This window comes from Lycium ferocissimum, unplaced genomic scaffold (assembly GCF_029784015.1).
Source record: "Lycium ferocissimum isolate CSIRO_LF1 unplaced genomic scaffold, AGI_CSIRO_Lferr_CH_V1 ctg1397, whole genome shotgun sequence".
Classification (NCBI taxonomy): Eukaryota; Viridiplantae; Streptophyta; class Magnoliopsida; order Solanales; family Solanaceae; genus Lycium; species Lycium ferocissimum.
Genome location: NW_026715183.1, coordinates 47043 through 63038, shown reverse-complemented (window position 1 = coordinate 63038; position 15996 = coordinate 47043). Strand labels below are relative to the sequence as shown.

The window sequence follows — 15996 nt, the reverse complement described above, 5'->3', positions numbered from 1 at the left end:
TCGGCGAAAAACCATAATAATTACTCCATATACAAAAAGTTAACACAACCAGACATGATTCAAAATTTTACAAACCCTTTTAAGAATAGTGACAAGAAAACTAGAATTAAACAACCTTGTCGCTAGTGATTTGAGCAATAACATAATTTGTCTGCTATTAGTAATAGATACTGATACTATTAGCGTTTTAGTGATATCTATTACAGTCAAATCCAGTTTGATGAAACGATTTCATCATCTTCATGTGTTATATACAGTGCAATAACAAAAACAAAAAGATAAAATAAGATTGAATGTAAAAGAAGGGGCAGGTAACAGCCGTTAGGTTCATTTAGTACCCTTGTACATGTTGTCAATCACATCCTGCACAATTTAAAATTATAATCAGGCAAGAAAATGTAAACAAACACGACAATAACTACCAGATATTCCAACATATAATGCACAAGAAATTTAAAAATTTATAGATATCTTTTTCCTTATAAACTAATAATCCGGCCATGTACCACCATTGGTGTTACATGCCTAAAAACAACCATAGGCATGTTAAATCGATTATGCACACCTACAGTAATCGATCCACATTTGATTAAACCATGGCATTTCACTCCTATTAAAAAGTTTGTCAAGATTACAAAAAATCATTCTACTTTCTACTCTTTGTGCATGTCTATTAGGATATGCAATAGAAGGATTTTTGACAACATGAAATAAAAGCATAGAAAGAGTAGTAACATCTCTTGGATGCAAGACACACACACATTTAATCACAGTGCACATAATATTCTAGCAAAATTAATAGTACGACGAAAAAGAAATGGAATAAAAAGAGAGCATGACTATCTGACAAATGATTTCTCATCAACATTCACCAGTAGATTAAAGAGAAATTACCTTGTAGTATTTGAGCAACTGGGGTCTTTTCTTCTTAAATGTCGGAGTTAGAAGGTCCCTTTCCATGTCAAATGGCTGAGGATCAAGGTGTACAGCTTTTATGAACTCAAAGCCCTTCAGCTGCAAAAAAGTCGATCGCATTTACATAAGGTTCCGTAATATCTCAATAGGACGAACTGCTTATTTTCGATTCACTTTGACATTATGGAACATGCAAATACGAGGAGAACTAACCTTCTTTTCTTTTGCAGCTTTCGCAAGCTCTCCAATCATGTACTCTTTCACTTCTGAATTTTCACATAGGGAATTAAAATCCCCAGATATGCCGTTCTGTTCGGCCCATTGTTCAATTGCTCGTTGGTTTGGGTTAATAACAGCAATGAGGAATGACTCGAAACTGTTTCCGTATATCCATATCTGGAGTCAAGATAGAAAAGATAAATGAGTCCACTTTCATGTCTTAACATGAACAGACTATGCCACTAGTTAACCAGAAGCAGATACATACCGAGTCGATAACAGGATTATTGCCATAGATATTCTCCAAATTCTCAACAGCAACATATTCACCTTGCGATAGCTTGAAAATGTTTTTCTTGCGATCAACTATTTTCAAGCTACCATTAGGTTGCCACTCACCAATATCACCTGAAGAAAGATTTATTAGAAACAAGGTCCACTCGAATGCTAGCTGACAAGCAGTTTTTTTTTTCCCCCCCTCAAGAGAAGCAGAGATTTATCAGTTCAACTTCAACACCAAAAAAACAAACCTGTGTGGAACCACCCATCAATCATGACTTCTTTTGTTAGGTCCTCGCGTTTGAAATAACCTGAAAAAAGAGTGTCACCCCTCACACATATTTCTCCACATGGCGTGCTTGACAGAGCATCATATGACATCTCAGGGACGGACTCCAGGCATACATCCACATTGGGCACTGGAGGACCAACCGTACCAAGCATATCATACTGGTTTGGTAGTGACACAAATGTACCAGCACATGTTTCAGTCAGACCTATATAAGAATAGAAAGAAAAAACTTATTATACAGTAACTAGAATACAAGATCTTACAATTATTACATTGTTGAAGATCATGTGGCTCATTACTGAAGAAACAAGATGCTCCCATCAATCAATTTTTGTAAAGAGATGCTTTGACTTTCTACCATCTTTATTTGAGATAAAAGCTAATAGCCAACAATACGCTGAAAGACGACATTTGGAGGGAACATGATAAGTATAGATAAACAGATACTCCCTCTGTCCCAATTTATGTCGCACACTTCCCTTTTTTAGTCTGTCTCTTTCTATAATTAGAAACAACTTAACTTTAAATTCTCACTTTTACCCTTAATGAAATATTTTTTTTGATAAGGTAAATGTATTTCCTTCATAAACATGGCCAGAGAACTGGCCGTATACAAGGGGTATACCAAAAGGTAAAGACTCTACAAAACTACATGATTCTCTACAAAATTCACCTATTCATCTATACAACAAGGAACTTTATGGGTGCACCAAAAGAAAATAAGTGACCGGAGGCTACTCCTCAACTGAGTAAAACTCGACTCTACCCCCTCAAAAGCTCTCCTATTTCTTTCGTTCCAAACAACCCACATCAACGCAAGAGGAACCACGTTCCATGCCCTACGTCTTCTCCTCCTTCTCCCGCTCCTCCAACAAAACATCAATTCTTTCACAGTTATTGGCATTGCCCGAGAAGTTTCAAACCACTGAAACATGTCCCACCATAACCTCGTGGTAAAGGCACACAAATGTCTTTAAGGTTTATTTTAGACCAAAAATTTCAAGTCTTCCTTTCTTTCTTAAACTATAGTTGACTTAGTAGGCATTTGGACGTGAATCAGGTGATATTTGAAGTTCAGTTGAAAAAAGAGTATTTGGAAGTTGAAGTTGTGTTTGGACAATGCATTTCACTAGAACAAATATTGAGATTCTGTGAGAGAATTTTTTTTTTTACTTGACAAACTGGTTTAACTTTGTGTGAAAAATGGCTACAATATATAACCAAAAGAGTCATAAATCAACATAGAAAAAAAACTAAAATGAAGCTTTTCACAAGAATGGAATACCATATCCTTGAAGAACATGACAACATGCCACAACTCGCAGAAAAGATTCCACATGAGCTGCAAGGGGCGCTGCTCCAGATAATATAAGGCGTACTTTGCCTCCTAACCCTTCTTTCACCTAAGCAACAGAACAACAGGAGTTAACGGACTAACTGGTAAGATGGAAACAAGAGATGGAAAAATAGATTTGCAAGCTGCTCTATACCTTACTGAAGACAACTTTGTCAGAAATCGGAGAAGCTTCAAAGTGTTTACGTCCCTTCTTCAAATTGTAGTGTTTGCTGTAGAATTTCAAAAGTTTAGGCAACAAAATCCACTAAAAATAACTCAAACTAAGATTTTTATTTTTTATGCTAAACAAAGTATCGCAACCAAAGTTCTCCGGTATACAATAACCCAAAACATGGAAGAAAAGACCAGTTTAAATTCAAGTACTAAAAAAACAAGTCTTAAAGCAGAAAGTATTATTTACTCCCTTCCATGTTAACAAGCCTGGGTTGGCTTTCTGGGGAGAGTGAAATATTTGAGTTATTATACTAAGTTTGGTATATAAACTCTCAAAAAATAGAGAAAGTCCAGAAGATATCCCCATCAAATTAGAAATAATATAAAGTAGTTTTAGTGTATATTTATATGATTTCTTTTTATATAATTATCCACAAAACTAGTACATTAATCTGAAAATAGGAGGAGAAAAGTTTCAGTTTCGGGAAAGATATCATATTTTAGGGATGGACCAAAAGAACAAATTAATTGAAAACAGAGCAAAGGGTCAAATTTGCCCCTGAACTATGCAATGAAACAAATTTGCTCTCCTTTAATAGTTGGGGTCAAATATGCCCCTGCCGTTACTAAAATGGGCTAAATTTGCCTTTATTTTCAAACGGCGGAAGCTTAGCACACGGTGATGCCACGTGTCCCGTAATTAAGGATTATCTTTTTTAAGCGGAGGGCAACATTGATCCTTTCGCATAGTTCAGGTCAAATTTAACCCTTCTCCCTAATTTTGAGTTTTTTTATTTATTTTTTTATTTCGTCCTTCCTCTCTCTCTCTCTCTCTCTCTCTCTCTCTCTCTCTGTGCCACTACCATTACAATCAATCACCCTTTCTTCCTTTGGGTGAGAATTGAGAAATACCCATGTTCTGGTTTTTTTTTTTTTTTTTTTTTTTTTTAAGGAACCACTCAAGAGAAGCTTAGTTAGAAAGTTAATAGGTTAGCTTTTTTTCATCTTTTGATAAGAAAGAGTTAACAGATTAGCTTGCCATATATTACTTCATTTGACATGGAGAACGCGGAACAGCACTTACTAAGCATAGGCAAGATTGAACAAGGTGCTTTTGAGCAGACCTCCGGAAGAAATTTTCTGTTGCAAACCTGAGAATGTTTAAACAAACTAGTTAAAACATATCCAGCATTTCAACAAGACTTAGAAGGAACTTAGTCAAAGGTATTCGTTCAAAGGGAGCAAAACTTTTTTGACCATATTAAGGCATTGTCATCCGTCATAGTTAAAAATCAACCTCCCAAAAACCCATAAGTAGCAGTAGACCATTGTACACTTACTAAGAGTCTAATCTAAATCTAAAGTGCATTGGTTGTTCGAGAAACTGACAAAAATGGTCCCTTATCTTTGGTAGCAGGTTCAAAATAGTCACTATCACTTGAGCAGTTTTAGTCCATTATATTCCAAAGGTGAGCACTTTTGGTCTCCGTCAGATATTTACAAACTCTTGTTGTTATTTTTTATTGGAACTGTGAAAATAGAAAATATTTAACAGGAACTCACATTTGGAAGTACAGATTTTGTTGTTTATGTTATTTTTGGTCTCTTTCCAGTGCAACTTTTTGAGGTACAATTTATGTTATTTTTTGAGTAAGGTAACACATAAAATTTCTGTTATTTTCTTGACTATTTTTTGTGTCTCGTGTAGTTTTTTTTGGTTGCAATTTCTGAAAATTTTGACAGAAATTTCTGGTGTTTCTGGGTAATTGTTTTAACAGTTCCGGTTAAATCGTTTGGTAAATATTCGACACAGACCAAAAGTGCTCACTTGGCAAACTTAAAGGACCAAACTGCTCAAGTGATACCTTTTTTTTTTTTTGAACTGATAACTGACTGCTCATGTGATGCTTAAGGGACTATGTTGAACCTACTATTAAATATAAGGGACCATATGTGTCATTTTCTCGTGGTTGTCTACATCAGTGGTCAGGAGAAAAGGTTTGACAGATGCAAAGGTATTCCACTAAGATATTACCTGAATATATTCTGTCTAGTACCCGGGGTACAGCACAGAAGATAGTTGGTTTTAGCTCTCCAATATCTTCGGTTAGTAATTTGACGTCCTGTGGACACGGTTAGCAATGCATAAGTATAAGCTCTACTATGATTTAGCAGAAGATCTGAACAACTTACCCCTCGCCAAAATCCTATTGAGGCACCATGATGAATGAAACATTCTTCAATCACCCGATCAAAGATATGTGCCAGGGGAAGATACGAAAGATACACATCATCCACCGTCAACTGCAACATTAAAAAGGTTCGATGATCAAGCCTGTACCGTAGCTGTGAAGGCATGAAAATAAAGAGCAAATAATTCATTACCGCCTCATTCACACTCTCAAGTAAACGCCTTACTCCAGCTATAAGAGTAACAATGCTAGTATTTGAAATCATGACACCTTTGGGATCTCCGGTCGTTCCACTAGTATACATTATTGTACAAATGTCTTCTTTCTTTTTTACTGGAAGATCAAATTGTTTTTCGCTTCCCTGCACATTGAGTTTGAGCTTTAGTTCAAAGGGCATAGATGTAATTGTCAACACTACAAACTAATTCCAAATGGTGGATACATATCTATTTCTCATAACACCACTGGCTGCATACTACGAGTTTATAACTAATATTACAATGGAAAGAAGAATTTTAAGGTGGAATCGAAATTTAAAATAAATAAATAAATAGAATTAACGAAAATGTTAAAATCTGAATCAAACTCAAGTCAACACGTAACTCTATACAAATGAGATTTAAGAAATCAAAATTTTTATTCCTCATTTGCTGTCTCGTATCAAAGCCACAACTTTGAAATCCAATTTACTCCCTCCGTCCCAATTTATGTGAAGGTGTTTGCCTTGGCACGGAGTTTAAGAATGAAAGTAAGACTTTTGAAATTTGTGGTCTAAAACAAGCCATATATATTTGATGCTATAAATCATCTCATTAAGGGTGTGTTTGGTATGACAGAAAATGTTTTCCTATTTTCTCTCGTTTGGCTGCACTTTAGATCTTGGAAAATGTTTTCCTATGGAAATTTGTGTGGCACCATTAGATTAGGCACGAAGTTTAAGAAAGGAAGGAAGACTTTTGAAATATGTGGTTCAAAACAAGTCTTAGATATTTGTGTGGCTGTAAATCATCTCATAAAATTAAATTGTTCCTAAATATAGAAAGTTGACATTCTTTTTGGGACAGACTAAAAAGGAAAGTCTGCCACATAAATTCGGACAGAAGGAGTACTAAATATAGAAATGTGTCATTCTTTTTGGCACTGACTAAAAACGAAAGAGTGTCACATAAATTGGGACAGAAGGAGTATAACAGTTAACACTAATGATTACGTCTAAGAAACCATTAGACAAATCTGATAAGAAATATAGTAGAAAAGACCAAGTCTTACCAATTGTAGAAACTCATCCCAGCAATATAGAGCCACCCCAAACTTTTCAACCTCTTCCTTCTGTTGAGGAGTGACGTTTCCAAAACTCACAATAGCTGGTCATTACAAACAGGAAACAAGTCAGTTATTGCCACCATTTCATCTATCAAAAAGTACGGATTGAATTTACAATCAACTTACTCTTCAAGTACGTTGACGCATTTGGAAAAGTTTTCAGAAGCTGAAAAGGGATGAACACACATTTTAGTAAGAAAGCACATCCCAAGATGTTAAAAGACACAGCCTCTAAAATATTATTAGCCGTCTATCAAAAGTTTAATTTCGAATATGCATACCTCAGGAAGTTTTTTCTCTTCAACAAAAGCAATTTTAACCTCAGCATGGGAAATGATAAATTCCACTGCACCATGACCTAAAGCACACAAAGAATATTATTTCAACCATTACATAGCATTCTTCTCCTTTTAAAGATTAACATAAAATAGAAAGCCATTGCATGAAACTGGCATCTTGTTTAAACAAGACAAGATGTCTTCTAACTATAAAAGTAAAACCAAGAATCATAAATTACAAAATGAAAAAGCAAACAAAAGAAAATTGAGGAAGGCACTTAAGCTACTATTTTCACTGGAGGAGAATGCATACCTAAGGTGTCATACAGAGGAACACAGTAAAGTCCATGAGCATTGCATGCCTGCATTTGTAAGTCGCTATCAGAACTAACAACAATTAAGGAGAAGGTTTAATTTCTAAAATATCCTGGAATAAAAGATTGATATGATACGCAGCAGAAAACAGGACCACCAAAAGGATGAAACAAAAACAAATAGGAAGTGGACTAGGAAACGAGAACAGTGAGAAAGTCAACTGTTTTCTATTCGAAATAAATATATGGTTGATTAAACTAAGAAGGACCAAAAATTTGGATTTTGTGGGCTTGTTCCAAAGAAAAAAAGACATGGGTGACATTATGACTGGGGTCAATCACTTCATCAGCTAGAAAATAATTTTATGAATAAAATACAACCAAAAAAATAGTAAGACCGCCAATCAGATAAAAGGGGTTAAATGGAAACTAGAAGGAATAGAAAAAGTTTACCTCCATGCTTATTATCCACTCAGCGCAATTGGCACCATAGATACCACATTTGTCTCCCTAATATCAAAAAAAAAAAAAAAAAAAAAAAATTGTCAAGGGGAATGAACAATAAGAGACTGAATAAAATGTCCTACACACAAGTCTACACACTAACACAAGTATACAATAGACAGAGAACACCCTAACTTCAAAAGAAATAAGTGAAATATAATTCAACGATAGGAATAACTAAATACCAGAAAACATCGAAGCATGAGATGACTTAGAATTTGTAAACCAATCATAAGCTGAAAGGTGACTAAAAGTCTCTCCATTTTTTAAGGGGGTGAATTTTAAAGAGCATAACTGAACCATCAGACATAGTGAATCTAGTTTTTTTTTCCACCCCTCCGAAAAAAGAAAAAAAAGAATCTAACTTTTCATTGCTCCTAATAAAACTAGGCAACAAATGAATAGCTTGACAAGCACAAAAAGGCAACATCATGTGCAGTATTTGATGACACAACTAAAACATTAGAAGGTAAGTAAGCACTTTTGCTGGTTAGGAAGTGAATTATTCATGTATTAAGACTAGCATAACTAGTACCATGTTTGGTAGCATTTTAGTTGCTACGTATAAAATTCCGCGTACCAAGTAACGCGCTTGGTTACCAATTTACAATCCGCATAACTGAAACAGTTATGAGTTATGAGCCAATTAATATATATTTTATGCAGGGTAGAAGATGGAATAACTAAACCCTGCATAACTGGGCTGCGTTACTAATATCTGCATAACTCTAACCAGTAACCGAACGACCCCTAGTTGGAATTGTTCCCGATCAACCAAGCTTTTAGGAAAGTGTAGCACATAGAAATAGGAAATCACCTCATCGACACCACAGCTCCGGATGGAATTTCCTACTTTAATGACAATGTCATATACTTCTTTGTAAGACATCCACACATATTTGCCAGGCTGAAAATAAGAACAAATACACGAATCAGCTAAAGTCAAACTTCTCCGGACATAGGAGTTATAACTTATGCAAAAAAGTATTCATGGTAACTGCATACTTTTCCATCTACAATTTCACGGGTTCCAAGCATCCGGTTGTTAGGATATTTCTCCACCGATAAACTGTGACAGAGACAAGAAAATGTCTATAAGATCTGGTATTAAATTATAATGACAAAGTGCCAGATTAAACTAGAACGAACACGGACAATGAGGACAAGTAGAATCAAAGTTTAGGCTTTTACTGTCCAAGGGGAAGCTTGCATATGAAGTATATCCTGAATAGAAGAGAATAATAAAGCTCGAAAATCTAATGCATGTCCTTACTAATCGAGAAGACCTATATTGAAGTGAACAGTAGTGACATTACCAGTGAAATCATGTCACTTGCGTACATAATGAATTGCCAAAAAGTGTTCACTTTTAATCAGAATGAAGTAGTAAGAGTGAAGATTTTGCAGAAACAGAGAGACTCAGCACAGATAATTGCAAAGGAAAAATTAGCAAAATTGTGAATATTTTGCAGCAAAAATAAAATGAAAGTCAAAAGCAATTCTTGGAACTTGTTACTGATCAAATATATAACTAAATGATTAGACCTTTTATAGACAAATTAAACAGTCATCAGATTTAGAAAATCAATACATAAAAATCAAGTTAATCAAATTAACAAAAAGAAAAACACAAGAATTGCAGGATAGTTTAGAATATAGAACAAGATCGATTATTTTGCACAAAAAGTAAAATAAAAATCAAATCTTGGAACTTTATGCTACTCATCATCAGATACATAAAAGCTAAAAAGACTCCACCTTTTCTAGCTCAAGCAAACACTCAAATTCAACAAACAAAAACTAAAATCAAGTGCATAAACTTAAACAAAACAAAAATACCCAAGAACCCAATGTACTAGCAAAGCAGATTAACATAAAAAAATTAGAACTTTATCCTACTCATCACATACATAAAGCTAAAAACAAACACTCAGATTCAACAAACAAAATCAAAATCAAGTGCATAAACTTAAAGAAACCAAAAAAAAAAAAAAAAAAAAAAAATAACCCCGTATAATAGCAACATAAAAAAAAATAGAATTTTATGCTAAATCATCAGATACATAAACACTCAGATTCAACAAACAAAAACTAAAATCAGGTGCATAAATCCAAACAACACACAAAAAAAAAGGGACAAAAACCAACATAATAGCAAAGCAAATTAACATAAAAAAATTAAAACTTTTTAAATTCTAACCGAAAAATATCCCAGCAACTATTAAGTCCATCAATAGGTGGTGGAAATCCATCTTTAGCAAAAACACTTCTATAAACAGGGCCCATTGATGGTCTTCCATCTTTAGCAGCCTTTGCTGGTTCAACTTCTATAATGAATTTCTCTGTTGCCATTCTTGATCCCTCTTTTTCCCTTCTAAAAAACACAAATATACTGTCAATATATGTGTATATCAACTGTATATATAGTGTATATCACACAAGAAAACTGGACAAAATGGAGGGTGGGGGGTTTAGTAGCTCGGTGTTGATTGATAAACTGTGTGAATAAAGGGAGTTTCTTGGATTTTGGCCTTTTCTTGACTGAGTAGGAAAAGGACTTTTTCTTTTTTTGTATAGCAGTTGAATATTGACCAATGGGAAACTTTGGTCCACTTGAAATATTTATGTATTAACTTCAGAGAAACAGACAGCTGTGTTTGCTGGAATTTTCCATGTTGGGAACCCTAAAATTTTCTCTCTTTTTTTTTAATTTTAGATTTCATTGCTTTAATTTTTAATAACTACGGTGTTTAGGCTAACTTATCCGTAATTCAACTATTAATCGGGTACAATATTGAGTAACTTTGTTTATCAAGAGTGAAGCACATTAAGAAATTAATTTTTATTTTATTTGTACTGAAATATGAACACTGATCTTTTGTGGTGTTTTGGTATGAAGTGTTACTCCATCCGGTCTATTTTAAGTGTATTTTTTAGAGTGTGGCACACCCATTAAGAAAATAGTTAATAGAATTAATTAAAAGAGACCTTTTAGAAAGTGGTTCACATAACTTATTATATGAAGGATAAGGATAAGTTGGAGAAAAGAGGTAGTATAATGTTTTCTCATTTTTAAGATAACACTTATTTTGAATTATTTTTAAAATGATAGAAAGATATTTAAAATGAACCGGAGGAAGTAATCTTTTTATGATCGGGTTAGTAAAAAAAAAAAAAAAAAAAAAGTTAAATCCACATCACAGTGCATAGTAATTAGTAATAAAACTAGGAATAAGATGATCTGGAAAAGATTAGTATAAGTTGACGGTGTTAATGATTTATGTTAATCGTCAACTTTTTCGAGTTATTAATCCATAATTTGCCTTTAATCTGTCGATTGAGAGGTGCTTCTTATCAAGTATAATTAAATGGAGTAAAATAGTTAGATGAAAGAAAAATATATCTCACCTCAAACACTTCATACTGGAAGCAGGGTCACCTCTTTTAGAAATCTGCCTTATTATCCTTCTATATAGCCTAATTTGAAATAGACCTTGGTTTATATATAGTCGTTACCCCCTATATTTTCTATCCGTATTTATAGAAGTCACCCTCTGTATCCTCTGTCCTAAATTCGTTTACCTTGGTTTCACTCCACCATTGTTTATTTTATATTACTTTTTGGGGTCCAAAATAAAATTACTTATGTATATAACTTGAAAACTCCATCATTATATTTATTTCTTTTGGTCTCCATTCACCTATCTGTCATACTTATTCCTATAGCTTTGGAAAGCCTAACGTTTTCGTTAAGTGTCGATTTTTAAGGTTATTGCCAGCCTAATTAGTTATCACGAAAGTGATGCATCAGAATTCAAAATTCTTTTCTTTTACTTTTGTCAAATTATTTCTTTCACGGATTAAAATTCATGTTGATTGATCACTATTCAGAAATTAAAATATTCATCTTTTTGGATTAATATTCTCAGTAGTGAATTAATCATTTGATATTCTTTTTCCGATTCTAAGACGAAGAAATGTATAGAACTTGTAATAACTATTGAATGATCTCCTTTTCCTAAGGCTCTTGTTTTTTGTGTTTTGTGTTTTTTTGGATTAAGAACGCATTATCTAATGAGAAGATCAACTACCATATCTTCTTAATTTTATATATCACTAATCAGGTGTCCTACTTAGCTTTCTAAAAGTTTTATCATTGAGTAGAAAATTTCATAACGTGTTTGATGTTTCCCTAAAGTTGCAATATAGATATTTAGTACATATTTATAGCCGTCCATCCAAAATATTAGCCGATAAATGTATAGTATACACATAACATATGTATATGTTATGTGTATTGGCTAATGTATATAAAGATTTTTGGTCGAGCAGCTAAATACTTAACTTCCCTTTAGATAGGGCCTTATAAAAATATTGCCACTTAATGTTTTTCATAACACTGGACCACTTTATTTTTACTCTTGTATTTAATTTAAACACTGATAGTATAATAAGTATGGTACGCTATTGAGTTATTTAAGAGCTAAGAACATGTAATAACATATATTGATAACTTAAGACATAGGGTCAATAATCTATTACAATGTTAAAGTATATCGAATAATATATTATTAAGTTGTTTAATCTTACCATGTCACTCCTTCTTTCTTTTGTTTTCCTTTTTTAATACGTTTACTTTGAACTATTTTTAAAAGGATAGAAAGATACTTAAAATGAACTGAAGGAAGCAATCTTTTTAAGATCTGGCTATTAAAAAAAGTTAAATCTACATTCCACATCACCTTGCATAGCAACTAGGATTAAGATTATTTGAAAGAAAAAAAAAAGTTATTATATTAAAGCGTTAATGATTTTGTGTTGATTGTCAACTTTTTCGAGTTAATTATTGATTCATATTTATCATCAATCTATCGATTGAGGGGTGCTTCTCATCAGGTATATGGTGTATCCTATCTTATAAACAATTATATATAATTACTTTTCTATGCGGTTAATGTAAAAATTAAATGAAGTAAAATAGTAAGATGAAAGAAAAATATATCTCACCTCAAATACTTCGTGATATTGGAAGCAGGTTCCCCTCCCTCTTTTAGCAATCTGCCTTATTATATTTCTGTATCGCCTAATTTTAAATAGACTTTGGTTTATATATAGTAGTCACCCTCTATATTGTCTGTGCTAAATTCTTTTACCTTGGTATCACTCCATCATTGTTTATTTTATTTTAGTTTTTTTTTTGGTGTCCAAAATGAAACTTATATAACTTGAAAACTTCATCATTATTTATTTCTTTTGGTTCCCATTCACCAATTTGTCTAACTCATTCCTTTGGCTTTGGAAAGCCTAACGTTTTCGTTGATTGTCGATTCTTAAAGTTATTGCTAACCTAATTAGTTATCACGAAAGTGATGTATCAGTATTCATTTTTTTTTTTTGTCAAAGGAATCGATCACTATTAAGAAATTAAAATATTCATCTTTTTGGGTTAATATTCTTAGTAGTGAATTAATCATTCGATATCCTTTTCCCGATTCAAAGACAAAGGAGACAGAGGCGGATTCAGGATTTATATTATATGGGTTCAATTTTGAAATTTTTAGTATTGAACCCATTATATTTTTAAAGTTATGGAGTCATATCTACTGTATATTATACTTCTAATAATTTTAGATACGCCATTAGAAGAAGTGTGCGCAAAGAAATTTGTAATAAGTATTGACTCATCTCCTTTTACTTTCTCAAAAGAAAAACATTTGACCCTTGTGGAGTCTATCTTTTCCTAAGGCTCTTGTTTTGTTTTTGGCTTTTGTGTTATAGCGGATTAAGAACACATTATCTTTATCTAATCAGAAGATCAACTACCATATCTTAGTTTTATATACCAATAATTAGGTGCCCTACTTAGCTTTCTAAAAGTTTTATCATTGAGTAGAAAATTTCAGAACGTGTTTGATGCAGTGGCGTACGTAGAATTTTTCGTAAGCGGTATCACATTTTAAAATGAAAACAAATAAATAAAACTCTGTAACGTTATATTTAAAAAATAGCATAATATAAATAAAGCACAATTATATATAACTCACCCCGATGAATTTTCATTTTTTGAAATGTCTTTAAAATAACCTCACTAGAAATAATACTGGATGCGTCATTTTTCTATATAAGGAGCCAAACGATCACTAAAAACTTTTATTCATTTGATTCCACAAATAGTCTTAATCATTTTTTGTTGATGAGAAAAAAGATAGAAGAAAAAAAATACAACACACAACTAACTAGGAGGCAGCATCTTTCCTTAAGCATTCACCGAACATGGGGACAAGAAGATCCTTCTGTATTCGTAGTGAGAAATTTTTTAAAAAAAACGAATGAAGCTGGTTAGTGTCGAACCAGAAAATGAGGCGCCCAACCAGCTGCGCCGGGTCATTGTTTATAACCCGGAGTGTCACTTATTCTACTTATCTTTGTTATATTGCTTCTACCTTCCAATTATGTATACATATTTATTAAAATTTTCCGACTAAGCAGTGTCCCGTGACACCCCTAGGCCTAACCTAAATCCGCCCCTGGTTTGATGCTTCCCTAAAGTTGCAATATATGTGTATTAGCTAATGTATATAAAGATTTTTGGTCGAGCAGCTAAATACTTAACTTCCATTTAGATAGGGCCTTATAAAAATATTGCCGTTTAATGTTTTTGATAACCCTGGACTACTTTATTTTACTCTTGTATTTAATTTAAACACTGATAGTATAATAAGTATGGTACGCTATTGAGTTATTTAAGAGCTAAGAACATGTAATAATTTATATTTAACATATATTGATAACTTATGACATAGGGTCAATAATCTATTACAATGTTAAAGTATATCAAATAATGTATAATTAAATTGTTGTAATCTTACTATGTCACTCCTTCTTTCTTTTGTTTTCCTCTTTTTAATACATCAAAAGATACATTTTGCGTTTTCAAAAGGACAGTTCGGTGATCAAGAAGTCATAACAGGAAATCAAAATGATAGTGGTCTCCACGATTATTTGATAATTTAATTAATTTTTTCGTGCTCCTAATTGTCAACAATGTGAAAAATAAAAATAAATAAAAGTGATACATTTATGATTTTGAATTAATCAATTTTTTCTAGATGGAAGCCCACAACTTTAGTCAAATACCAAAATTTATGAAATTTCTAAACTAATTAATAGTATGAATTCTCCCATGCGTCTAGAACATGGACGTGGTCTTCTCCATGTTACATTCAATGGCGAGGGGACTACATAATTATTATTATCATTTTAATTTTATTACTTATAACACAAACAAGAGGAAAAGTATTTTCGTTGACTTCGTAATATGTACATCAATAACATAATCAAACTTCCTCTGAAAGAATAAAATAAATGGTATCTTAGATTGTGCGGACATCATGGTAAGGAAAAAACAAATTTAAGATGCAAAATATGTTATTCTTATAAGTAGTTCAAATCGATAATATGTATTATCTGTTTTGATCCAACAGATTTCACGAATTTGTCTCTTCGGCTATACCGTCATCAAACTCTTCACTTATCTCTCTCATTCTAATACTGGATTCACTTAAGGTGTCATGTGCACTTCTTTTTTAGAAGATTGCCTATACCTACCAAGTCGTCGATTCTTCTCTTGCCCTGTCTTCACCTTCACCTTTATCGTCAAAGATCATATATACTGTTGTTATAAATATTTGTAAAGCAAAGGAATCGAAATTGAGAAATATATTGCTCCTGTGGTTCCTTCTTAGCTGTCACTTCGTAACCAAAGAAAATTAAAAAGATATTAATTTTTTTTTCATTCATGTTTTTATTGTTATTTCAAGAGGACATAGTTATTAATTCTTTATTTTTTGGAAAAATATAAAACTAATTTAATCGAATACTCTTACAATTAATGAAATTAAATAATGTGTGAGTCAAAATTTTAAACACCAAATTAAGAGGAATGGGAAGGATAATTGTTCCGTGGGGACTTGGAAATATTATTTCATGCGAATTTAATGAATCATAATTTATGCCGCAAGTTAATCTATTCGAAGGTAATTTAAAACATCTAGCTAAAATAAATGCGTCACATATATCTCTCTATATCAATTTTTTAATCTTAAGACTCTTAAGCAATTAAAAGGCTTAAATTCAAGATAACTATCAAGTATAATTATATAACAACTGT

At 32.6% G+C, this 15996-nt stretch overlaps 1 protein-coding gene and 1 long non-coding RNA gene across 3 annotated transcripts; both read right to left on the bottom strand.

Moving 5' to 3' along the window:
• On the bottom strand, nt 1–10389 carry LOC132042187 (long chain acyl-CoA synthetase 4). 2 transcript variants are annotated; one of them, XR_009411383.1, is made up of 20 exons: nt 10027–10389; nt 8832–8895; nt 8644–8733; nt 7776–7832; nt 7322–7370; nt 7012–7088; nt 6857–6896; nt 6677–6771; nt 5601–5768; nt 5409–5519; nt 5251–5338; nt 4300–4366; nt 3196–3271; nt 2991–3108; nt 1665–1910; nt 1403–1542; nt 1129–1311; nt 895–1014; nt 230–363; nt 1–74 (listed from the first exon to the last, which is right to left on the bottom strand). XR_009411383.1 is itself a non-coding variant. In XM_059432797.1 (19 exons), the coding sequence occupies exons 1-19, from the start codon at nt 10176–10178 to the stop codon at nt 328–330; spliced, it is 1977 nt and encodes a 658-aa protein (XP_059288780.1). In that variant the 5' UTR covers nt 10179–10389; the 3' UTR covers nt 1–327. The 2 variants fall into 2 exon arrangements, 1 of the variants encoding a protein (XP_059288780.1); XM_059432797.1 differs by having other exon boundaries at nt 1–363.
• LOC132042189 (uncharacterized) lies at nt 7970–8632 on the bottom strand. Its single transcript, XR_009411384.1, has 2 exons — nt 8282–8632; nt 7970–8200 (listed from the first exon to the last, which is right to left on the bottom strand). It is a non-coding gene; the product is annotated as an uncharacterized LOC132042189 (long non-coding RNA).
• Nucleotides 10390–15996: the final 5607 nt, after the last annotated feature.